Here is a 26269-nt window from a genome sequence, read left to right as displayed (position 1 = left end):
GCACTTCAGCTGGCTACTAAGAGCACACTCCAGTTATCATGATTTCTGGTCACCACTCTGAAAACTCAAACACACACAGGTCTTAGCTCACATAATTTTTGGGATATCTTCTTTTTGGACATAGCTTCAGTCTTGACAATGAAACATTCTATCATACTACTGTGTAATTAACCTCTAAATGCTACTAAAACAAGTGTTCTCAAGGTTTTACAGATGAGTGTACTCTTCTGCATTTACTGCAAAAACAGTTTCAAGAACACTAAGCAAGTAACCTGTTTTAGTACTGGGGAAGTGCCAAGTAAGCTACATAAAGAAATACCGTACTTTCTACTATTAATTTTTGTCCACATTTATTTATGAGTAAAACAAACAGCAAACATTACAGCAAAGGGGACATTCAGGCCCAGATTTAAAAAAGGAAAACAGATGCCTGGATAGATTCTGAATTTAGGCACCTCAAGACTGCTGACAAAGTACACAAAAATAAGTGAAAGTCATGAGCATTTCAGCAAACTTCGTAAGTGCATTTCAGTATTTATTTAGATGTTTAAGCTCTCGCACTAGATTTTACAAGCTGGTGAACACTGGCAAAATTATTTCTCCCACAGAACTATAACCACACATTCCCAAGACAGTATAAATATATGGTTGAACTAACATTAATACACATCACCATTTTATCAATTACATAATAAAACAAATTATCAAGTATCCAAATATTAAGTTACGCAGCTTGAAAGGCATACAAAATATTACAGAGGTCTGCCCAAGTCATAGCAGAAACTCAAAGAGGAAAAACAAAAGAAAAAATATCACACTTTCAACAAAGCAATAGTTGGTAAACAACTTTCAGGTACAGTAAAAGAAACTACAAGATCTTTTCAGAAATTTTCTGATTAAGAATTTTAGCTACAATAACAAAGCATTTCTACGTTTTAAAAAAATATTTACTAAAGTAAAGGGCATATTCTATACTTCCTGCACAAGACAAAGGCAACATTTTACTAGAAATATTAAATAGCCCCTCCCAACCTTTTCAGGCCCTCTGCTGAGTTGCACATGAAGTGCCAACATTAATTTTACTGTAAGGCTTTTTGTCTGGAGACATTAAAGACTTGTGTGCTTCTGTACAATTTAAAAGATTTTCTACATGAGTAACCCGAGAGTAATGACTTGTAAAATGGAGAGGTTCGGATAACAGAAAAAGTACAGATGCTGGGGTAAAAAGTTGCTGTAATTCATAGTATTAAAAAGACAGACTGTGCAAATCCTGATAATTCTATTGCGACTGTGGGAGACAAAACATACAGTGAGCAGGCAAGACTACCTTAGAGGCCATGTTCTTCGATATTGAAATGACTGTAGAAAAGAAGATAATAAGGTCCAGATAAGCTGGTAGTTCTCACATCAGAGCTATGCTCATTTATAAGGAAAGACATGTAGCCGGTATGCTGGGTATTTTGGCACCTAATCTCTCTACAGATTGATTTATTTTAGTACCCCAATTTTTAGTAGTTGAAACTAGGCGGGTAAGACTCAATGGCATGATTAAAGGATATTTGAACTGGTAATTAATGAACAAGGATACAGTTCAGAAAGGGTACAGCAAAAACATTTACTGGGTCTCCAAACAGATGGATATTTATCTAAACATAGAAGTTGCATTTCTACTAAGCTTTTAGCCTATTAAATACTCATAAGGAAGCTTCCTTCGCTACTAAAAAAATATCAGACTGATGTCTTTGGCATGCAGTCTGCTTAATTCTAGTTTCCATCCTTTATTCCCAAAGAAGTATAATAGGCTGTTAAGCTTTACTGAATACAACAATTATTTCGGTGACCATTGGAGTCTTTAAAGCGCAGACGCATCTTAGGGCGGTATTTCTCCAAGTACAGAAGCTGCTTGCTGTTGAAAGCTCCACGCCGCTTCCTAGATGGAGGAAAAAATATTTTAAACAGAACATTAATCTGCTGCCCAGTGAAATAATATCACCAACTAGAGAAAAATATTTTCAGGTCACTAAAAAAAAAATCCACCATTAAGTCAAGACTGTAACCAAAATAATGATAATTAAAGGTTAAGTGCCAGGAAAGAGGGTGGTAGCTTCCTTTCACAAATACCTAATTGGACCACATTCTCAAAGGTGTACACAGCATTTTAGACAGATGTTCTAAGTATCTTACAAAAATAAAAGAACAAGACAAGAACTGCATTCAGAATTTCCTTTAGTGCCCAAGGATATATCAACACATTACATCTTGGAAACAGATGTTAGCTTCATACTTACTGTCTTATGAACTGCACTGCATCTTCATACTTCATTCCACATTCTATCAGTGCCAGAGCAACTAAGACCGGAGCTCTGGTAAAAACAGAAATATATTCAGTTTAGCATTTGCCAGTGCATACTTAGAAAAGTTTACTTTCCCCTGTTCTCTCCTCTGTCCTTCTGTGTATCTGATGTTTCTTCCCTGGGGAAGCAAAAAAGACTGGCAGAAGGCATTTCTACATTAACTGCACCATTATACCATCTGGTTCTGAGCTACCCATCCTCATTAAGAAAGGGGTTTAAATTAAACTCTGGTTTGTTAATTTGCTTCACTTTGTTCATTTGACTTTAGGTATAAGAGAACAGCAGGAATAAAATGCAAGTAATCTTTACCCATTTGTTTCAAAGCCAATTGATTCTGGGGAAGAGTTGCATATGAGTTTCTATTCCCACAAACAAGCATCCTTAGAAGCAGTCAGGACCCCAAAGCAGAAATCAGAAGGGTCAAGTTCAATAAGAACTGACAATTCCTAGAACTACTGTCAGAAGTTTTAGGAACAGATGCAATGCACAAGCTGCTGTACACCCCCAAGGATTTCCTTGCTTGCCACAGCACTCTTCATCTAAGAAAATAGTTTTCAGTTAACAAAGCTTGACACAAATCAAAATCAAACACATCATCAATCTATGGCTCAAAAAACCCACATTGATATAAACCCCTATGCCACACACCAGCAGCAGACTTTTGCATCTAGTAGCAAGCATAAGAGGTTTTGCATGTTCAGGGATTTAAAAAAATACATGATAAAAAGCTAGGATCTTCTTTTCAACTAGTTAACTCCCCAGTTTTGACAAAAAAACAACAGATATCATCGTAAGCAGATGAAGAGGACTTGTTTCAGTAGTATTCATCGCCATAGTCAACTTTGTTAAGTGTGAAGCCATAATGCTAACAATGGATAAACCAGGCTTATGCACAACAAAACCACAAACCTCCATTTTATGTTGGACATACTGAAATCCATGGCTAGAATATGGCAACTGCTTTTTGAACAGATCTAGTTACCAGGTAGTCTGGAACAATAGCAGCAAAACCATTATGTCCTCAGAACTGTTGGAATTGCACTTAAGATAGTGGCACCACACAGAGGGAACAGGGTTAAGAGAAGAACATTTAGCATTATCCATAAAAATTTTGAGGCTCAGTGTCAGAAGTGAGACAGAAACAGAGCTTTGGGACTTTAGAGAACACTTTCTATCCACCAAATGAAAGTTGGTCTTGATATGCCAGAACATTCCACCTGTTCGTGGCTCAGTTATAATACCCTTGGTACAAGGAGTCTGGCAATTCTTCTGAAATGGGGATGAAGAGGAAACTTACACGTGAGCCACTGAAAATCAAATCCATTAAAAAAAGACATCACAAGACAAAAAATATCAGAGACACGCATCAATATGCTTGGTACAAGAAGCTACTTGCTTACTTCATTCGGTAGTTTTTGTGTGAAAGTTGTGATAATAGCATCATCTGTTGACTAGAAGGCCTTTAAATCCTATACTTAAAAGTTTCCTGCCATCTGAACTACTTTTAAGCATGAGGTCATTCCAATACTGGATATGGGAATATTTTACATTTGCTTCAGAATCGATTTCTGTACTAGATTTTAAGAAGTCTGATCAGAGATGGCAATTCAACATATCTTTAAAACTTTACCCACCTCCCAAGACCAGCAACACAGTGTACAGCAATACAACAACCAGGCTCTTCACGAAATTTAACTTTAAGGAGGTTTAGCCAATCATCAACAATCTGGTTGGATGGTGGAGCACCGTCATCAAAGGGCCAATCCTAGAATACAGCATGACATACATAAATACATAAAGATAGAACTCTTTATGCTTGTATGCTGAGCAAACAAGCTCAACAAAAAAGGAGGGGACACAATGAACAAAAGAGCTGACAGCTAATGGAACCACCCAAGCTTGTGTTTTTCTAATAGTATAGCTATAGCAATAGTAGGAATATATTCCTTTCAGTCAGTTTTCAGTAAGCAAATGATTTTGCTCAAAACTGGACTTTTTTTCCTGACAAGGGAGGATGTCTGTACAGCTTTTGCATCCATCAGCTATTGGAATACACTTGGAGTTAATAAGATGGCATCAAAAGAACTTTGTATTGGGGGTGGGGGGCAAGGGTTTTAAACTCTGCTTCCTACACTACTTACCAAAACCTGAATGCCTTCTTTTTCCACCGGAGCAGTGTCGTAAGTAGCTTCACACACTCTTACCACTGTGGTAACACCATATTTCTTAAGTTCCTAGGAATTGAAGAAAACAGCTGCTTTAAGAGTGAACTGACTTAACTTACCTTTTAACTTTCTCAATAGGTTAGCTAATTAATTCATTCCAAAATTTTCTGTAAGTAAACTCACACAAATGCTTGCCATACTGTGAAGAACATGAAGCCGAAATAACTGAAAGCCTGCGTGCTAATGCCAGACACCTTTAAGCTCTTCTGGAAACTTAAGATTAAGTTTTGTTATGCTGGATCAAGCTTGCTTTCTTTTAAAATCAGATCCAGATAAATATTGATGAAATAAGTAGTCCACTTCCAAAAGATCATTCCTTTTAAATGAACAGGAAATTTCCTGGTTTACAAGGCTAGATACTTCACTAAAAGCATTCTGGTTGAGGTTCAGATCTCCCCCTTCTCTCCTGCTTAACAAAACAGGTTTTGCAACATATCTTACTCTTAAGAATTATGAGCACAGGACAATAAATGATTACAGTTCCTGAGTCATCATAACTAGAGAATAACAAAATTTAACTTACCATTACCCTCATTAAGAAAAAAAGCAATCACTCTTCATTCTCTCTGCAACAACCCATCATTCATACTGTAACTGTCATACTAATGATTTAAGCATAGCCTAAGCATACTTTATCTAGCTGTGAGAGTAAGAAGGCAAGCAAATATTATCTATGTTCTTGTAAATGATCCCACATTGAATGCAGAACAGAGGTGTAATATACCTAAAATCTTGCTAATGAGGGACTGCATTACAAACTCAGACCTTATTGGGAGATAACTTTGGAGGAACCTAGCTCCAACAAGCTAGATGCAAGGTTCAGATGATAAATTAACATACTAGCAATATATGCCAAGTCACCTAGCTTTAAGTCAGTAAACAATTCCAGTAAGTACCAAAACACTTAAAGTAGCTTCAGCAACTCTGGATGCAGAGCAAGCCTACCATCATGAATTTCACTCAGATAGACACTATGACACTCAGAGGATTCTCTTAAGCTACACTAGAACCATGATCTGCTAATACTGAAGGGAGATAGACAGGGAAAGCTTATTGCAGTCCTGTTATTTCTTCCTAAGGTTCTGATCCACAAGGTATAGCAAATTACTCTTTTAACTCACTGTGCAATAGATGCAAGGAAATGTTACACCACTTTAGATTAATTGAAATGTGAGTTCCTACCAATAGCAGATCTTTGTATTGTTCTACACATAACTACCAGATAATGCCTGTTTTGAGACCTAATCAATGTACTTAATGTACAATGTACATACAAGACAGTATAATTATGTCTTTGCTTCACTTTCAGAAGTATGTGTTTGTGAAGGCCAAAGTATCTATTAACAGATTTGTCCTTAGATCCTTGAAGCATGGCATCAGTATTTAAAAAAAAATTAAAAAAAAAAAAAATCAATATACAAACAATCTTAGTATCTCTTCATATAGCTTCCACAGCTGTTACCAACTAATAGAGAAGGAAACTGTTAATATAGCATGCTGTTCAGGCATTAAAAAAAACAACATCAGTAAGAATTCTGTCCTGGCCTTACCTCTATAAATTTGTTTAAGGTTGCATTGGTTGGATTGTGTGTGATTAGGAATCTCATGTTCTTGTAGGTGATTTCCACAGGAGCTGGGCGGTTCATTCGGGCCATATTGATTTAGTTAAACATGCAACAAGATTATGAAAGGATTCAAAAAAAATTCTATATTAGAAGTGATGTAGAGAAACTGAAGTCTACTTCACTATACTCCACGTGAAATTCTCAGTGCTTGGAAGTATGAAGTTGGGAACAATGGGAAATGAAATGAACCTCCTAACAAGAAGCAGCAATTCTTCAATCCAGTAATACTGAGGCAAAAGAAAGGCAGTGCACTGAGGTTTACCCCATCCAGGTCTGAATTCTGTTGTTAAATGCTCTGCCAATTTCAATTCAATACTACTTATCCTGGTCAACCACTCTTAGGGGGGCTTCTTGGTGGAGTAGTAATGAATTTCTACAGTTCACTTGTCTGCATAGAGGTCGTGCTGTGCCTGGCAGTAGTCTCCACTGCCCTTCAGAAACTCCATAAATGTGTGACCAAGAACACCACAGAACTGCTGTAAAGAAAGGGGACAAAAAAAGAAAGCATAATGAGCACAGGTGAAACCATGTTATTTTGAAGACACCAAGCATTATAAAATGAAAAAATAAAAACAGAGCAACTAAGCAGTTTCACAAGGTGTATTTTTTTTTAATGCAAGAAATAAGTTTGCATAGGAATGCTGTTACCTTTCTTAGTAAGGTTTACTTGAAAATAAATATATTTACTTAATACAGAGTTTCCATATAGTTTTTTCAACATCAAAACCTGACATGTATTAAAATACCAACACGAATGTGCTAAACATAGGAACAAGAGACTAGGTTTTAAGAACCCTAGTATTTATATAAATGGAAAATTTTCTGGGATACACACAAAACTGTATTTTCCATTCCGAACTGAGAGACATCACAACACGTAAAGTTACACTGACCTTTAGTCATCCCATGAAGGCAAGGATGAGATTCCTTAAATATTCAAGCTGAGCAGACAACAATTTCTTGTGTTCAAACAAAACTATCAGTCTCTATATAGCTGCAGAATCACTCGTCTTAAAGACTAAAGACTTACTTATTTTTTCTACTGGCTGTTCTGTATGCCAATTAATGATGCTTACAAGCAAAGTATCTAAATCCACCCGCCTCAAATACAAGGCCTTGAAAGCAAATGCAAAGTCTCTGTGGTCTAAGAAAACAATGCAAGTTCTTGAACATATTTTGAGACTTTCAAGGCAGACAGATTTCTAAGGCACATTTCATATACTGAAGGCTGAAGACACACTACAACCTTCATCTGCCTGTAAGTGCCTTTTTATACCATGACTCCATTAATATGCCAAGACAGTGGCAATAGTCCAGATAAAGACACAGGCAAATTTATTCAACAGCGGTGTGATATTTTGCTATGGCGAAGTTTACTTGCAAAAATAAGTGCAAGACGAAAGTAGATAGCTGATGAACTGCTTGAGTCACATATTCATTTGCAGATGTTGCAATGCAAATGAACCAAGAATACATGTTTTTATGCACTGTGAAACCTTACAACAGAGGAATTATAGTTTTGTGCCCACCACAGTACCAGTGCTGCTGACAATACCTACCTAGGGAACAGAAGGGAAGTTTTGTTTCCCAAAATATAAATGCAAGCTGAACCAAATGCCCACTAAATATACTTAGGTACTAGAGAGAAACATCATTGAGCCTACAACTATTTAGGACCAAAAAAATTACTTATCTTGGCCAGTCAACTCCAAACACTGGAAGGAATCCATGTATTTCTAACCCAAATAAAATACTGCCCAAGAAACTGTGGAAATAGATTAGCTGAGCATGCAGTGTAACAGAATTGCCATCAAAAACTTACTCCTTTTTCCCCCAGCTGAGACACAGTAATATCAGTTCTTCACCTTCATAGATCTAGTTTCTAGCATGTAAAAGATGCAACTTCATTGTAGCAATGTTCAGAGTTTTTTTAAACTACTAACCAGCTCCATGCATCCATCCACATATATAAACAGGGCAAGTGTACATGAGAATTTCAGTGCCCTACACTCAAACCTTCCCATTCAAAGGGCCCTGAAAGCAGCAGCCTGTGCTGAAAAGCTTTCCAACCAATAAGAAAGCAAATTCAAAAGATCAGGTCCTAAAGACAACTGTATAGTAAGTCCTGATAATAGCCAATGTCTTAATACATTTTACCAAAGGGCAGGAAGAAAAAGCTATGTGAAAATAAGTCATGGTCACTAACTGCCATCTAAGATTTGGAGTCAGACCAAGACTCCACTGCAGGCACTAAACCATATAACATAAGACTACAGTGAGTCTGTCTAACAAGTACCAGTATTAGGCACGTGTCACACAGATCAACAGACTAATAATTGTTGAGTTTTCAAAGAGGTATAGAATCACAGAATAGTTTGGGTTGGAAGGAACCTTTAAAGGTCATCTATATCTCAGCAGTTCAGGAGTTCTTAATGTGAACTACAATTTTAAAAACTGAAAGAATGTTTTATGTTGTAGATGTGGCTTTGCTTCATTCCTACATCCAGAGAAGAGGAAGTTCAGTAACACTAGTGGCAACATAGATGATAGAAATCATTATGAGATTGGACTGTAGCAGATGGGTAGAGCTGCACCACACAATGTTGCAGAGGTCTTTTAGAAAAAGAAGACCAAACACCTCCATTCTTTTCATGTTTTCAGGCAGCTTCCTGGTAAGAAGTTTTAAGGATGCACCTTAATCACAGGCATGGCTTACAAAAAACAACACCCTAAAACCGCCAACAGATATGAGAAAAGTTAGCAGAAAGAAACTAATAATTTCACATGCACTTTGCGGCCACTCCAGAGACACTACTATCACCACTTCTGTAAAGACTGTAGGGTTAAGTTTGCCAGTTATTTGCAGAAAAAGCTATTTCAGTTTTTCCTCTGTGATAACCTGAGGGACAGCAAGAACTGTAAATATAATAGGCAGGAGAAAGGAGTAAGAAGGATCCTCTGAAGCCAAAGGCCAACACAGTAACAGGAACTAGGAGAATTCAGACTCGGAAGAACTCATAAGAGTTGTCACACAAGCAGCCATGCCCTAGCAAAGGAAGGTAGGTGTGCATTAAAGATTCCTACGACCAGACCTAGGAACATCTAAAATAGCAATTGAAAAAAAGAACTAAAGCTGGCTTATTTAAAGTCACTTTCCATTAATTTAAGAAGCAGAACAGCAAAAAGGGACAGGACAGCTTTAAGCAGATACAGCTGCACAAGGTCTTGTGCCACTTCACATGCACTGGCATATCTCATGTTTATCTCTTCTTAAGACTGCTAAAGAATCATAGCCAGTCCTTTCCACTAGTAGAGGAAGATGGAGTCGAGGCTGTCAGAGACAGAAAGGCAGGCAAGTGAGCTTGAGAAGACAGAATGGGGTCACTAAAGAGAATACCTTTCAATCCACAACATGGAGATTTTGGGGGAGAAAAGCACATAGAGTAATTGGAAACAGTTAACATGACCCCGTACCAGGGGCAGGTAGGAAGCAAGAAGTAATGAGGCTTCATCCAGCCTTGTAGGCCGGCTGCCCTTAGTACAAACTAGGAGTACTCAGTATATCAGACTAACTCATCACGAGGGCAAGGAGGAAGAAGGTAGGCAGCAAAGCATTAGCCAAGTAATAAATTTTTAATGCGGATTGTTAAATCACATCTAGAAACTGGGTGCACAGTTCAAATTCTTATATAAAAGTTGAAGCAAGTACATTATGCAATGTTAACTTTGAGTTCTGTGTAATTAACCCCTACAAATGAATTCATGTTGTTAATACTGACTTAACAGTTAGCAATTAGACACATCAGCACCTTACTAATTCACACAACTAAGGACCTAACCAAGCATGTATTTGGGTCTCACTGTTTGCCTTGGCAACTACTGCTGCCACATTATAAAGGAGCAAAGCTCGCATTTTCCTTTGATGTGAACGCCATCACTTCTCACCATTGCTAACCAGAAAGCTCCACACGCAGACCAACTCCTTAAGGCAGCAACACACTGTACTTTCCTAAGACAGCTTTGCCAACCTAGTTTAGTTCTGTTCCCAGAGTCAAATGCAAATTAAAGACAAGTGCATTGGCATGCTGTTTGCACTATGTCATTAAGCCAGAGTACAAGGCTTCATCCAACTTCAGCAAAAAGACCTGGAAGATAAATCAGCTATAAAAATAATGTTGTTGTAATTAAAACCACCTCAGACTTAGAAGGAATTCAAGCGACATGAGCAACTTTTGAGAGGCTTGGAAATACACCTTGAAAATAACTATATTGTCTCAGACAGTTAACTTTGTAGGTAAGCTATCAAAAAAGTCAAGATAGTGTATGAAAGCATAAGGCTGTGTAAGTGAAACTCAAATGCATAGTATTGTATGCATAAGTTCAACAGAATGACACTAACTCATTGTTTGTACCATCAAGTTGGGTAATCCAGCATATTCTTTTCAATTTACATGACAGCTTTCCTTGAGGAAAATTAAAATTGAAGGGTTTTGGAAACAGAAGCAGTTGTTTCTATCAGCAACAGAGAGACAAACAACATTTAGACCGTTAGATCCACCAAAATAAACTTGGAAAACAAAACCAAGATTAATATGCCTGGACGACGTGGTATCCTGTCCAATATGGGATAAAGTCATGTTAATTATAATTGTTCCATCTACTATCATTCATTCTAGGGGAAGCTAGAGAATTTATTCAAGTGAAATACATCTCGAAGAGAAAAGCTTTAATTCATGCCCTTTTTTGGGACAGGAAGATAAAGTATCTGTCTCCACTGACAAGCAGATTCACATGTATGTTAATTCTGGGTTTGAAACCATGACTTGTGTCCGGCAAAAACTGCTTATGAAAGTAATCTATTAGATTGTTACCAATATACGTGAAAAGAAGAGAGGTGTTAAGGTTATCCCAGGCTTCTGACATCCTTGTTCACATCTCAGAAGCATCTTCAGAAGCATGCAAACAAAAGCTCTTGTTTACACAGTTACACGACACTTCACTCTACCTTCAGAAAATGTGCAAGATGGTTCACAGTTGCTCAATCCACCTGCGCATAGACCAGAAACGTTTACACCCAGAATCAATTATTGTGGTACCACATTCTCTGAAGTCAAGACCTGCCACACACTCACCTACACAGCATCAGAACTAGAAAATTAAAATTAACTCCACTTCATTACAATTGGAGAACACCTGCAAGTAAAGTTCCTTGTTCTAATGTGCTACCCAACAAAAAGTTACTGAAGGAGGGAGGGACAAATACCCCTGACTTTCTTTTACTGCTCAAGGCCTAAGTAGCAACTGCTATGGCAGACAAGGAGGAGTGGGAGGGTAAGGGGTACAAACTGCAGAACCATTATGCAAGGTAGAGGAGGCACACCATCAGGTATTGTTGACAAGATGCCCCTCCTATCCACTGGGCACATGAATGCCTGTATTATGATATCCACAGTAATAATGCTACCCATTTTGGACTAGAGAAATTGACCCATGGCCTAAGAAAATACACTCATCACAGGTGGGAGATTGAAAAGTTTTACCAGAAATTTGTTACGACATACTCCGTGAAGGAAGGATGTTTCTTTGTGGTTCAAATACGAAGTTTAGGAGGAAGAAAAATAAAAGTCTCAAAACTTTCTGTGTAACAAGTCAACGCAACTTCCAGACATGATGAAACTGAAGTCATGTGACTCTGTTCCCAGGTCTGCTTGGACCATGAAAAAAAACAAAGAAGCCTTAACAGATAGCAGGTAGAAAACATCACAAAAACCATGCCATCCCCTTGGTTAATGCATCCTCACGAGTTTCTGAAAGCACAGAGTCTGAAAGTGACTTAACACTGTCACTTCAATAGCAAACTACGTAAAACCTGTAATCCCACTCAAAAAATATTCCATTATGTTTTAAACAATAACATGAGAAATTTACCATATACATGCAAAGACAGTTATTCCTCTATTTTATTAACTCTAATAACGGTATGGGTGCCAAAGTAGAAGCTGCATCTGAAGCAAGCTGTAAGGAATTATGGACTTACGTTTAACACAGAGTACCTCTTGTACGTAAATCTGATATAGCGAGTTTTCATTTGTTTAATAAGGTGATAATCTGCTACGAGTTTAGAATTCAGTAATACCCTGATCACCCTGATCTGGGTGTTCCGGTTCATCTTTAAGAAGTGATCACCTACAGTCAGCCTACACACGGACAGATCCAGCATTCTTACGTGGCATGTATTCTGTTAGAACAGGAAGGTTTCACAAGACCGAAGTTATTAGATAAGGCTAAATTCTATTTATTTCCTGCCTTACTGACACATTTAGTTTCAGTAAGACAATGACATCCTTCTCCCATGGCTCCTGCTATATCTGTCACTCATTTTGCTTTCTCACTCACATTTCCTCCCATGGCTATGAAATTTCTGTATTGCCTATTCTACGTTCTCCCCCTGAAACGATTTTGTTCCTGTAAGAAAATTTCAAAACCCTTTTCTGTTCCATCAATGGAATAATAAGAGCTGACATTTAAGTGTCATCTTCATGGTTTTTGATTTGACAGTTTTATGAGATTACAAGGAGACAGGGTTCATACTTCTGAGTCATGGCTTTGGAAAGACTCCGCAGATGCAGGTAGACATATTGGAAAGTTGTCTCCAGCAGCAGTTAGAAACACCAGAATCATGGGACCCTCATGCCACAAAGACCGTGCGTTCGTCAGCTCACAATATCAGCAACGTGTGTAGCCGACTACCAGACCTACACATAACCACCACTAACTCTACTTCTATTACCACAGATTACCTGATTTTGATAATGCTTTGTCTTTCTTGCTTCCCTACTTTTGAAGGGCATATTGCCACCAGCAAGCCTTGCATTGTTTGTGTTTAAAGTACACACCGTGCTCTGGTCAGAGGTGTTAGGCAGCACAGACACTGATATTAGTATGGGAATAAAAAAAAAAAACAAAACAAAAAAAACCACAAAACAAACCCAAACCATCCTTCCCAAAAAAGCAAGCGTATGAGGAAAGCAAAAACTTCTGATGCGGAACTGTGATCCACCTCCAAAAGGAAATGCCTGCCTTGAAAAGCCAGATGGCAAGGTCTTAAAAGCAGGTTCGGTCAAAATTAAGGTATGTGACCGCATTCGTGAGCTTCAGGGGGTCAACGACAGACTGTTACAGAACCATGCACTTCAGTGACTCCCCTGCGGGCTCTTCTCCGGCCGAGGAGCCTTGTGAAGGCCCAGCCGGAACAGGGCCGGCTGCACACGCGAGTTCAGGCACCCCCCACACCTCTGATACATTAAGCTCATCATGGAAGGGATTCACGTCCTCACTCGCAGCCGGGTCTGACCCCCCGCCCCAGCACGCCGGAGACAAAGCGGCCGCCCGGCCGCCCTCGCCCCGGCGGCGGCCGCGCACGTGGGGCCGCGGCGGGGGGCGAGAGCCGGCCGCGCCAGCCAGGCACAGCCGCCAGCGCCGCCGCCCGGCCCGGCGCCCCCGCGCTGCCCGCCGCACCACCCGGCCGGCTGGGCGCCCACGGGCAAGCCCCGGCTTGCCCGGGAAAGCCCCGGGCTTCGGCGGCCGCCCCCAGCGCCGCGCCAGCCGCCCGGCCTGCGCGTCTCTCCCGGCGAGGAGACGCTGCCCCGGGCCGTGACACCGCCCCGCGGGCCGGGCCGTCGCCCCAGCGGCGGCGGTCACGGGTTCGCATCACGCTTCCACCAGGCTCCCGACGCGGAGCCATCTTGTGCCCCGGAGCCGCCGCCCGGCCCCGGCCTCCCCCCGGCAGAGGGCTCCCGGGCCCCGCCGCCTCCGCGCCGCCGGCCGGGCACGGCGCAGGGGCGCAGGGGCGCGGGAGCCCCGGCTGCAGGGGCGCTGCCCCTCCCAACAGCCGCCCGCCCCGGCCCGGCAGGCGCCGCCAGACAGACCGCGGCGGGGAGAGGCCGGGCCGGGGCGTCGGGCGGGGTCGGCGGCAGCCGGGCTCACAAAGCGGCTTTGTGCCCGGGCCAGGGGGCTCGAGAGCCGCGGAGAGGTCGCCCCCTCCTCCTCTCCCGGCAGAGGAGGGGCGAGGGGCACCGGCAGGCGGGAGCGGGGGGAGAGCGGCGCCGCGGGCGGGGGGAGGCCGAGCCATGCCGCAGCCGGGCTGGCTCGGCTCTCCCTCGGCCCGCCCGAGAGGGGCCGCAGCCCAGCACCACGAGAGGCCGCCCGGAGCCGGCGTGGCCGGGACGACGGAACAAAGAGACAACATGGAGGAGCCCAGGGCGGGGGGAAGGGGGGTGGGGGCGAGCGGAGGGAGCAGGGGCGCGGGAGCCGGGCACGGGCGGGCGGGCGGCGGGGCGCAAAGCCCGGCAGGGCGAGGGGCCGGGGAAGGCGGGCAGGGCGGGGGGCGCGGGCGGCACTCACAGGAATATGGTTACTCATTGAAGACTGTAGCCTGATCATACAGCCGGGGTGCGGGCGCCACCGCCGGGGGCAGGAGGAGCAGAACCAGGAGGAGGCGGAGGCGCTGGAGGCCGCGGAGCTGCCGGAGGGGGTTCGGCGGCGGAGCGGGGATGGACCATACAGCTGCGGCAGCGGGCGGCTCTGCGGGCTGCGCGGAGCGGACGCGGCTGCACCAGGAGGGACACTCGGCGCCGCCTCCCGCACAAGCGCCCCGGGACCCGCCCTCCGCCCGGTCACGTCAGCGACGAGCGTCGCGCCCGCCCAATCAGAGGCGCCGCCGGCGCGCCCGGGGCGGGAGCGGGGCCGCCGGGGGGCGTGGCGCCGGCGGGCCGGGCGGGGGCGGGGGGCGAGAGGCGGAGGCAGCCGGCGAGAACCGGTTAGTGAATGGAGCGGGCGGTGGCGCGGCCGGGGCGGGGCGCGGCGGGGGCAGAGCGGGACGCGCGGGGATCGCCTCCAGGGGCCGGGCCGGGGCCGCCCCCGCCACCGCCCCGCGCGCCAGCCCCACCCCGCGCCGGCCGTTACCGGCGGCTGCGAGTTCGAGACTTCCCCGCGCCGCTGGTGCGGGGGGGCCCGGCTGGTGCCCGCAGCCGGCTGCGGGCGGCCGCTGCCCCGGGGCGGGGGGTGCCTGAGGGCACGGCGCCCGGCGGGGCCGAGGGGAAGGCGGCGAGGGCAGCGCGGGGGGGCCGTTCCCTGTGAGGGCGCCGGGTGGCGTATTGCGGCCCTCCGGCGCCAGAAGCGGCGTGCGGAGTTGGCCGGCGGTGGAGCCGCGGCGGCGTGTTAATCCCTAAGCTCCTGCACTCTCGGGCTGCAGAACCTCTTTTGCGAGTTTAATGCTGATAGGAAGCTCTTATCGCGTTTTGTCCGCAGATTACTGTCTGCTTTTAAACCGAGATAAAAATGACGATTTCTGGTTTTACAGACGGAGCTCAGCCCCGCAGGCCAGAAGCGGTGTGGGAAGCAATATGGACTCTCGCAGCCTTGTGCGCTCGCTGGCTCGCTCCTAGGAAGGGCGGTCTCCCGGGGCGCGGGTGGCAGTGGCAGGCGGACAGCTCCTGGGGAGACGGGGCGGCGCGGGGCGCCTGGGCTGGCACTGCCGAGCCCGGCTGACGGGCCGCGGGAGCCGCTCCCCACCGGGCAGCCTCAGCCCGGACAGCACCTGCCTGTGGGGCCGCGCAGGCTGTGTGCGGTACCAGGCTATTTTTAGCTTCGGCCAGCCTGGCTCTGTTCTAGCGATATTTAACTAGTTACGCCTTTCTTCCGCCTGTTGTTTTATTGTTGCTATACAGATGACAAGAGTCTGCGGAAGTTGCTTTTGATCTAAAAAATAAACGGCTCAATTCTGAACCTCAGAAGTTTGTATTGGCTTGTACAAAGGCATGGCTGGTTTGTGGTTTTGCCCAAATTTTCTGGTTTTATATAACCTGCAGAAACCATGGTTTGTACAGGGGAGGTTTTCGTGATAACTGACATGTGAGAGATGTGTTATCCAGAACATGTCTGTATTACCATTCACTCCACCTGGTTTCAGGTGGGTATAAGCTAATTTCTGACAAGGAGCCATGTCTCTGCTAGGATAATATACTCAGCTTTTTTGGGCTGCATTTATTTACATCTGGGCCATAGTTATTTAAAGACTGACTCAGGGCACGCATCTGGTGAACATGCAGCTGTTTCAGCTTCTTCATGTAAAACTTCTTGAAAGTGTGCTCAGAATCCTGTAAAATAAGTTGATGCCAAGGCTAATGGTTGCTTGGAATATTTATTTGTTGACGGTTACAATGTTAGGAAGGTTTTGGGGTAAAAAGTGAAAAAAGTCAACACAGCTTCTCGTCATTAAAGCTTGAGGTATTTGCTCTGGATAGAGTTCTAAAACAGATTAAACAGCTCTTTACCTGCTTTAATCCATTCTGGATTTTGAGGTTTTGGTTTTTTTCTCCAACAATGCAAGCTTTTGTTTACTGTTGCATTGCACATTAAACTGATCAGGCTTTTAGGATCAAATTACTTCCTGCTGCAGCATCCTTTCAGTACTGTGCAACAGTAGTTTACACTGGAAATAAATTACTGGCTGTTTCTTTGAAATTATGTACCCTAAGAAGAAAGGATTTAGCTCAGAAAGCTTTTCATCTAAAAACACGTGGTTTGTTTTCTTTTGAGGAAAGAATGCCTGGCCTCTGTAATTTTAACTATTTAATACTCATTATGATAGCCTCTATCTGGACCCCCTAGTTGTGATTAATTATGTTGTACTGGTTGGCACATACGATGCAGTTCCTGTGTTTTACGCTCTGAGATGAAAAGAGGTACTTGGAGTGTTAGAGAGAAGTAGGCTACAATAAAGTAGTCTACTATTTCATATAACAAGACAGAGTCAAAGATAATTATAGCAGAGACAAGTAGATAGTTACAAAATGCCTACTAGTGAACTGATGAAACAGTGGATTGAAGAGGCAGAAAGTAACAGAAAGAGACAAGACTCCTGAAGAACTTTAAAGATAAGAAAAAACCAAATTCTTATAAAGAGAAATCTGTGGAGCAAATTCAGAAGAGACTGATCAGTTTGAGAAGCAAAGATGTGATCATCACCATTGTTGTGGTACTAGGAAGATTAATACAACATTTATAAGAGGGTCTAAACAGGACAAATTTTGAATATATTTTTGAAGCAGTGTGAGTCAAAACCAAAATTTTGGCATAGCCTGAATGTCCAGTCCTTTCCTAGTTGACTATTATAAATATTGTTTGAAAGTTTTAATAGGATGCTGTGCATTAAACCGGTCAATTCAAAGAATACTGAAGTTTCAAAAATCAAAATAGTAAGTTATACCTTATGATTATTTTGTTTTATAAAACCTGCTGTAAACCTGTTTTGTAATCTCTGATAATTTGATGTTGCCTTATTCTCTTAAATACAATAGCGGAAAAAATTTCCCATTCCCTTTCTTTTTGTAAAAGTGTGTATACTTTATATTCTTAGGTATTTCTGTCAAGAAGGGGAATCCTAATATAATTAGGAAGCAGTTTTTTACTTCTCATCATCTTTGTCAACCTTCTTGTACTTCCAAAAAATCCATTACTTTTTAACCAGAAGGACAGGAAGTAGTCTTCAACAAGCAGTCAGACAGTGTCCATGCATCGCTTTGAAGTGGTTTGTATTAATTTCCTGCTAGTACATGTGTTCTGGTTTGAGAATACTGCTTCTATGGGATTTGGGAAAGTTCAACTTTACCTTTGACATATTTATCTTTATGTATCAACTAATATAAATATTACTGGAAGACTAAATAAAAATTTTGATTCTTAATGTGCTTGTCTTTTGCAGACACCTAGCTTCCTTAGTCCCTTTAGACAGAAGCTAGTTGTCCCTGATCTTTATGTGGGTCTTCTGTATTATAACATGAGGGGAAAAAAAACACAAACAATTGTATACTGGAAAGAAATACCAGAATTTTAATTTGTTTAAGTATCAGGTGGATGTAGTTTTATTGCATTTATGTGGACTACTGCTATTTTAAATTTGAATGGAATCGGGGGAACTTTTTATAGATGTTGATGTCATGTCCGTTACTAGTCTATTTGTATGGAATTAACTTGCATACTTAAGGGTTTGCTGGTTAGATCTTTGATTTGCGGATATTGACTGCAGCTTTTTATGGGGAAATTTCTGAAGGCTGTATTTATGCCCATTTTGTGTCAGTGTTTAAAACGGTGAAGTGTCTATGACCAGGTTAGACTGTCATCTGATAGAAAACTCATACATGACTAAGCTGATTAAAACAAAGAAGAATTAAAGGATAAGAATGTAATTAATGCAAAACAATGTAGTTCTAGGGAAAATAGCTATTGTAAAGAAAGCCAACTTAATGCTTTGACAAGATTACAAGATTGGCATAAAAACAACTGCATGGCTGTAACACTAAATGTTCGTGTTTTCAAACAGTTTTGTCAAAGGAGTGTAATCAAAGATCACTGAAAAGTGTGACTGATGCGAAGACTGATGAATAGCAAGGAACGCTGATGTCAACATAGTTCTGCAGAGTAATCTAGATTGTTTAGTAACTTGTGTTCACTGCAAAATGTGGTTTAGTACAGTCACTTGCAGTCATACATCTAGAACCAGGAACACAGGCAAGATTTGTGAGTTTTTAAAAATGCTTATGTCACTCTAAAAAGAGGCTAGGGATTATAATGGACAAGTAAGTCAATATGAACTCCCAGGGCAGTGCTGTGGTAACATTAAAAATGATCCTTACATGATCCTTAGGTATACAACAGGAAATTGTGAGAAGGAGTAGAGGGATTTTTATTTTTAAATAGCATCAATACTACCTACTGCAATACCATGTGCAGTTCTGTTGACCACAGACCTCTTAAGTTACCTTATTTTCTGATATTAAAAAAACCCCAATGTTTCTGGAGCCTGTGTGTGGAATTTTTCATGTGCCCTATTACCTCGTCCTTCCTTTACACTTATCATTTCTGCTCTTAGCCCTTTTTCTCCTTCCTCTTAAGATTAGTTTCAGTGACTTGGTGTCTCTCAGATTCTGTGATCTTCTGGTTTTCTGGTAAACAGGATAATGGAGTGGAAGGGGCCGCAGGACATCGTCAATTGTTTCTGAAAAATTTGTGTTTGAGATGTGTTAGGTCCACAGCCATGTTTTAGAAGAGAGAGTGACATATTGGTGAGAATGGAAACTGCAAAAAGTATTCATACTAGAAACAGTGAGACATGTAAAGGACTTCTGTTTAACTCAAAGTAGATTTAGTGATATCTCATAAGGAGAAAACACAAGCTGCTAAAGGTTTCTTGAAGAGCGTGTTGGTTTAAGCCCTGCCGGGACCGGAGAGCACGTTGCCGTTGCCCCTCCCCCACCCTCAGCTGGTCGGGCTGGCAGTGAGGCACAAACCCGGGTTAAAATAAGAAAAAATTTAATACAACAGTGTGATAAACAATCTGAACAACAACAGTAGCAATGATAACAACAATAAACACCAATAACAGTGAACAAGACAAAAGATACACAGAGAAATACCGCAATGGACACAGCCAGCCTGCACCTGCTTTCCCGTGACCAATGCCACAAAGGAAAAAGCTTCCCGCACTGCCATGCCGGACCTGAAGTCAGCATGGTATGAATAACCCGGCTGGAGATCCCTTTCCCCTCTCTGCTGGGGAAACGTAACCCTATCCTAGCTGAACCAGGACACCCAGTGTGATGGTTTTAAGCCCTGTGGGGACTGGAGACCACGCTGCCGTTTTCCCTCCCCCACCCTTGGACACAAGTAGGGCACAAATCCCGGGTTAAAATAAGAAGAAATTTAATACAACTGTGATAAACAATCTGAACAACAACAGTAGCATTGATAACAACAATAAACAGCAATAACTGTAAACAAGACAAAAGATATACAGAGAAATACCGCAATGGTTATAGACAGCTCCGTGCTCCCCACAATCAAAGCCACAAAGGGAAAACTTCCCATGCTGCTGCTCTCGACCTGACATCAGCATGGTATGAATAACCCGGCTGGAGATCCCTTCCCCCTCTCTGCTGGGGAAACTTGGTGAGGTCCACCCCTCGATCTCGAGCCCACCTGTATGCTGCATCTCTACCTTGGTGGCCCGAGGTTTCATGGGCCCACCGGGCTATGAACAGTTCACCTTTGCGCTGCCAGTCCAAGTCCACCTGAGCCACTCTGATCTTAGCAGCTTGGTCTGCCTGCTGGTTGTGTCGATGTTCATCAGTGGCCCGACTCTTGGGTACGTGGGCATCCACATGGCGCACCTTCACAACAAGGTTTTCCACACAGGCTGCAATATCCTGCCACACCTCAGCAGCCCAGACAGTTTTACCCTTATGTTGCCAGTTGCTCTGTTTCCATTGCTGCAATCATTTCCACAGGGTATTTGCCACCACCCACGAGCCAGTGTAGAGGTAGAGCCTCGGCCACTTTTCCCGCTCAGCAATATCTAAATCAAGCTGGATGGCTTTCACCCTGCGAACTGGCTTGATTCACGCTGTCCCTCAGCAGCTTCAGTGACCCGTTGTGGGACTCCATACAGCAGCCTTCCACCGTCGATGTTTTCCCACAATGCGACAAGACCCATCAGTGAACAGGGCATATCACTTCTCCTCATCCGGCAGCTCATTATATGGTGGGGTCTCCTTAGCACGTGTCACCTCCTGTTCTGGTGACATCCCGGAATCTTTGCTCTCTGGCCAGTTCGTAATCACCTCCAGTATCCCTGGGTAGCTGGGGTTCCCTATTCGAGCCCGTTGTGTTATCAGTCCAACCCATTTACTCCACGTGGTATCGGTTGCATGATGTGTGGAGGAGGCCTTTCCTTTGAACATCCACCACAGCACCGGCAGTCGGGGTGCCAGGAGGAGCCATGTTTCAGTGCCAACCACTTCTGAGGCAGCCTGAACTCCTTTTTACGCTGCCAGTATCTCCTTCTCAGTTGGTGTGTAATTAGCTTCAGAACCTTTGTATCCCCGGCTCCAAAAGCCTAGAGGTCGGCCTCAGGTTTCCCCAGGTGCTCTCTGCCAGAGGCTCCAGGTAGGGCCATTTTCCCCGGCTGCGGTGTAGTGCATGTTCTTAACCTCCTGCCCTTCCCGGACTGGCCCGAGGGCTACTGCTTGGGCGATCTCCTGCTTAATTTGTTCAAAGGATTGTTGTTGCTCAGGGCCCCCTTCAAAATCGTTCTTCTTGTGGGTTACATGGTAGAGAGGGCTCACAATCAGGCTGTAGTTCGGGATGTGCATCCTCCAGAACCCCACAGCGCCCAGGAAAGACTGAGTCTCCTTTTTAGAGGTTGGTGGGGCCATGGCTGTTATCTTGTTCACCACCTCCATTTGGATCTGGTGTCGCCCATCTTGCCATTTTATTCCTAGGAATTGAATTTCCCTTTCAGGCCCCTTGACTTTCTTTTGCTTAATGGCAAAGCTGGCCTTCAGGAGGATTTCAATTATCTTCTTCCCCTTCTCAAAGACCTCCTTGGCTGTGTTCCCCCATACAATGATGTCATCAATGTGCTGCAGGTGTTCTGGAGCCCCACCTTTCTCCAGTGCAGTATGGACCAGTCCATGGCAAATGGTGGAGCTGTGGTTCCACCCCTGGGGCAATCAATTCCAGGTGTACTGGATGCCTCTCCAAATGAACGCAAACTGTGGCCTGCACTCTGGCGCTATCGGAATGGAGAAGAACGCGTTAGCGATGTCAGTCATGGCGTACCACTTGGCTGCCTTCGACTCCAGTTCATACTGGAGCTCTAGCATGTCCGGCACTGCAGCACTCATTGCTGGCGTAACTTCCTTCAGGTCACGGTAGTCCACAGTTAGCCTCCATTCACCATTAGGTGAGTGAGTTTTGCTGATCACCTTCTGGCTTTCTAGTTGGCGGATCAGCTGATGGATGGGGACCAGGGAATCTCGGTTGGTGCGGTACTGCCGCCGGTGCACCGTCCTGGTAGCAATCGGCACTCGCTGCTTCTCAACCTTAAGCCACCCCACCACTGAGGGATCCTCTGAGAGGCCGGGTAAGGTGGACAACTGTTCAACCTCCTCCAGGGCAGCTACACCAAAAGCCCACTGGTACCCTTTTGAGTCTTTGAAGTTCCCTCTCCTGAGATAGTCTATGCCCAGGATGAACAGGGCATCTGGGCCAGTCACAATGGGGTGCTTATGCCAGTCCTTCCCAGTCAGGCTCACTTCAGCTTCCAATAGGGTCAGCTGCTGGGATCCCCCTGTCACTCCAGAGATGCAAATGGGTTCAACCCCACTGTAGCTCGATGGCATCAGGGTGCACTGAGCGCCAGTGTCCACCAAAGCCTTATACTCTTGTGGGTCTGACGTGCCAGGCCATCGGATCCACACTGTCCTGTAAATCCGATTATCCCTTTCCTCCACCTGGCTGGAGACAGGGCCCCTCTAAGCCTGCTCATCATCACTCACTTCTTGCAAGAATGATTTACTGGTCCCCTCAAGAGGGTCAGACATAACGTTCACCATTCTGTTCTGCCTGGGGGATTTCTGACTGGACACTGGAGCTGCGCTCTTCTTGGAGGACTCCCCTTTTGTGATGGTCTTCCCTTTCAGCTGCTCTACTCGTGCAGCTAGGGCAGCAGTGGGCTGTCCATCCCACCTCCTCATGTTTTCTCCATGGTCATGGAGGAAAAACCACAGGGTGACTCGTGGTGTGTACCTTCTGCTGCCTGTCTCTTGGGTGGGGAAACGTTTACTTCTAATGGCTGAGACATTAGCCTGTGCAGGTGGAACGTAGGACATGTCCTCTTCCACTTTCTGGAGCCTCTGAGACAGTTCCTCCACAGCTGAGACCCAGGAATGCTGAGATGAAGGGAGATTTCCCTCATATTGCCAGAGCTTGCCAACCACTCCATCCACTGTTAGAGTGTGGGTGTGTGTCCACCAGGACACTATTGCCAATGCTTTTGAGTGTGCTTCTGGTGCACTTTTCAGGAACTTTTGCCACATCAAGTGTGTGCAAGGGGCCTGATCTGGGTCCATGGGTGACTGCTCATCATTCAGATCACCATAAATCATCTCAAACACAGCCAGTTCCCTGAGGTTCTGGATGCCTTTCTCAATGCTGGTCCATTTGCCTAGCTGACATAGGATATCATCCTTGTAGGGGTGCCTCTCCCTTACACTGAGCAGGAGTCGCTTCCAAAGGCTGAGGGTTTAAGTCTGTTTCCCTATTTCCCTATCAATGCCAGCATCCTTGGCCAAAGATCCCAGCTGCTTGGCCTCTCTCCCCTCCATCTCAAAAGCACTGGCTCCATTGTCCCAGCATCGGAGCAGCCAGGTGCAAATCTGCTCGCCTCCCAGGCGGCTGAAATCTCTCCGCATATCTCACAGCTCAGTTGGGGACAGAGATCGGACAATCACCTCTGGCCCTTCCTCCTCTTCCCGTGATGGGCCTGGCTCATCCCCATCCCTCTCTTTGCAAACTGACTTTCTGGTATATTTGGTTTTCTGTATCGGGGCGACTGACACCGGCACTGGCTGGCTCTCTGGCTCAGTCGCTGTGCTGCTGGAGGCGACTGAAACTGGCTCTGCCTGTTCCCCCAGCCCAGCTGCTGTACCAGTAAGTTCACTCTCAGATCCTGCAGCCTTTTCTCCCCCCTGAGGGCAGTGGGTGGTATTAAAGAGGACACGGTAGGCATGGGCAAGTCCCCAACACATTGCAGCGATTTGTGTCTCCTGGGTTTTGCCAGCTTGGTAACACACCCTTTCTACACCCTTTCTAAGCACTCCATCAGCTTCTCAGGGCTCTGCATTTGCTCAGGAGTGAAATTCCAAAGCATTGGGGGTGCCCACTGACTCAGGCCTTTGCCCATCTTTTCCCACACCCCTTGCCACTCACTATCATCTGACCTCGGGGCAGGTTTCCGGGCACTGCTATTGTTAGAGAAGTGCCGCATGGCCCAAAACAAGATCTGGCAGGCATTCAGAAAGCACAGTGCCACAATCACAGTGGCCTGCAGGCTCCAAGGATAACTCTCAAAAACCGAGAGGATCTCTTCCCCTGGCTCACCCACAGAGGGGGTGAGACCCCTAACAAAAGCCCAGGCAGCACACTGGTACCGGCCCACCCCCCCCACAACGGCAAGTGCATTATAAGCAGTCAGTAGCCGGTATAACAAAACAACCCCCTTTATACATTTTCCACCACCAACAAACATCAGCACTGAGAACACACACTGGATATAAGGAATAATCCAGCCCCACCACACAAGCAAGTGGGCCAGCATTGCCAACATTTTCTTATCAAACAGTACAAATACAAACAGAAAAATTACACCCAACAGATTGCTCTATCACACTCTGGTCAGGGTCTGTCCCTTTTTGATTCTTATTTCAGCCCTCTTGTGCCCCACATTGGTGCACCAATTCAGGCTGTTGCTGTTTCAGGCCCTGCCGGGACCGGAGAGCACGTTGCCGTTGCCCCTCACCCACCCTCAGCCGGCCGGGCTGGCAGTGAGGCACAAACCCCGGGTTAAAATAAGAAGAAAATTTAATACAACAGTGTAATAAGCAATCTGAACAACAACAGTGGCAATGATAACAGCAATAACAGGGAACAAGACAAAAGATATACAGAGAAACACCGCAATGGACACAGCCAGCCTGTGCCTGCTTTCCCGCGACCAAAGCCACAAAGAAAAGCTTCCTGCGCTGCGGTGCCGGACCTAAGGTCAGCATGGTATGAATAACCCGGCTGGAGATCCCTTCCCCCTTCTGTGGGGGAACGTTAACCCTATCCTAGCTGAACCAGGACAAAGAGTAAGGTGGAATGGATGACAGAAGTCTGACAATTTCACATGCTCTGGCATGTATATAAGTTACTGGCTTCAGTACAGGAATCATCGGGTGAAATCTCATACACAGTGAGGTAAAGGAGATCATAAACTACAAAATAGAGGTTTTCACATCTTGAGGTAAGAATTTAATGGGAAAAGAAGGCTTTTAATAGAAGATCCTTTATTTTATCTAGTTCAAACTTCTCATGGTATTTATATTGTAATGAAGGTGTATAATTTCTTAAATTTTGTCTTACCTGGAAATTCTGCTTTTATTATTGCTAAAGTTCGTTAATATTTACAGTTTAACTGAATGCTTCTTTATATTTTTCCACTGATGACCATTTATTTGTGTATATGAAATTCTTCCAAATTAATTAGTTTCTTGCTCTTGTCTATTTTTACTATGTCAGCTTCATTTCTGTGGCTTGGTGTCATTTATTTCCCCCTCTAGCATATTTTTCTCTATCGTTTGATGGATGTCTTCAGCCAAAATCTTAAACTACTTCCTTTTGTTCATTCCTTTAAAAAGTCTCATGATGGTTAAATATTAGTTCATTTCGCTCCTCTGTCCAGGTTTTGCTCGATAGTGCAGTCAGGAAGCCTGTTCTATTTCCACGGCCTGGGCCTGTGTGGTTATGGCATACATTCGAGCCCTCTGTTGATGGCATACAGTGCCTAAGGAGCACTCTTCTAGCGGAAAATTGGTGGAACAGACCTGTGCTCTATGCTAGAGGGAGTAACCTTTCTGCCATGGAAATTTCTGTGCTGATGTGCTGCAGATACATTTGATGTATTTGTGGGTTTGAGTGGAATGAAGTGGTTGAAGAGTGACAGAGAATTAAGCTTAATGTAGGAAATTTATGTGTGTTGTCTAGCACATTATCAAAACTGAAAGACTTTACGGTGGATTCTTCATATTTGTTTAGTTTCTTTGGCCATGCGTGTTTATAAAAAATACTCTGAATTCACTATGAGGATTTAGCACAGACCTTTTCACCCATTAATGTAAATGGCGACTTCATATACAAGGTGTGGTATGCTAAAGGTTTCTGATATAGCATCATCTTGGACTAGATCTTGTGTATATGCCTCAGTGATAATCAGATTTGCTTTCGATTTTCAGCTCCTAAAACTGCTTCTGGTTTTGGAAGAGAAAGTAATTTCAGTTTCTTTCTGGAACTCTGATAATATTATCATTGGCCATGGACTGGCTAGAGGGAGTAGAGAACTACTGCTGATACGTCACAAATACAACCAAACATTGTGAAGCACTTTTTCGGTTGTTTATGAGGAAAA

General features: G+C 44.3%; 2 protein-coding genes across 7 annotated transcripts; both read right to left on the bottom strand.

The window, feature by feature from the left end:
- Nucleotides 1-518: 518 nt before the first annotated feature.
- PTP4A1 (protein tyrosine phosphatase 4A1) lies at nt 519-6269 on the bottom strand. Of its 6 annotated transcripts, none has more exons than XM_074895800.1 (5): nt 6130-6269; nt 4496-4588; nt 3989-4119; nt 2289-2363; nt 519-1930 (listed from the first exon to the last, which is right to left on the bottom strand). In XM_074895800.1, exons 1-5 carry the CDS (start codon nt 6232-6234, stop codon nt 1813-1815), a joined length of 522 nt encoding a protein of 173 aa, XP_074751901.1. In that variant the 5' UTR covers nt 6235-6269; the 3' UTR covers nt 519-1812. The 6 variants fall into 6 exon arrangements, with proteins under 6 accessions (XP_074751901.1, XP_074751902.1, XP_074751903.1 ...); XM_074895801.1 differs by having other exon boundaries at nt 3989-4080; XM_074895802.1 differs by having other exon boundaries at nt 4496-4590; nt 6204-6234.
- A 277-nt stretch (nt 6270-6546) lies between these two features.
- LOC141955996 (uncharacterized) lies at nt 6547-14735 on the bottom strand. The gene is made up of 2 exons (XM_074895807.1): nt 14608-14735; nt 6547-6680 (listed from the first exon to the last, which is right to left on the bottom strand). The coding sequence occupies exons 1-2, from the start codon at nt 14644-14646 to the stop codon at nt 6585-6587; spliced, it is 135 nt and encodes a 44-aa protein (XP_074751908.1). The 5' UTR covers nt 14647-14735; the 3' UTR covers nt 6547-6584.
- Nucleotides 14736-26269: the final 11534 nt, after the last annotated feature.

The sequence above is a fragment of the Athene noctua genome, chromosome 1, assembly GCF_965140245.1.
Source record: "Athene noctua chromosome 1, bAthNoc1.hap1.1, whole genome shotgun sequence".
Lineage (NCBI taxonomy): Eukaryota > Metazoa > Chordata > Aves > Strigiformes > Strigidae > Athene > Athene noctua.
The sequence above is the reverse complement of the archived record's forward strand: the minus strand, read 5'-3'. Positions and strand labels throughout refer to the sequence as shown.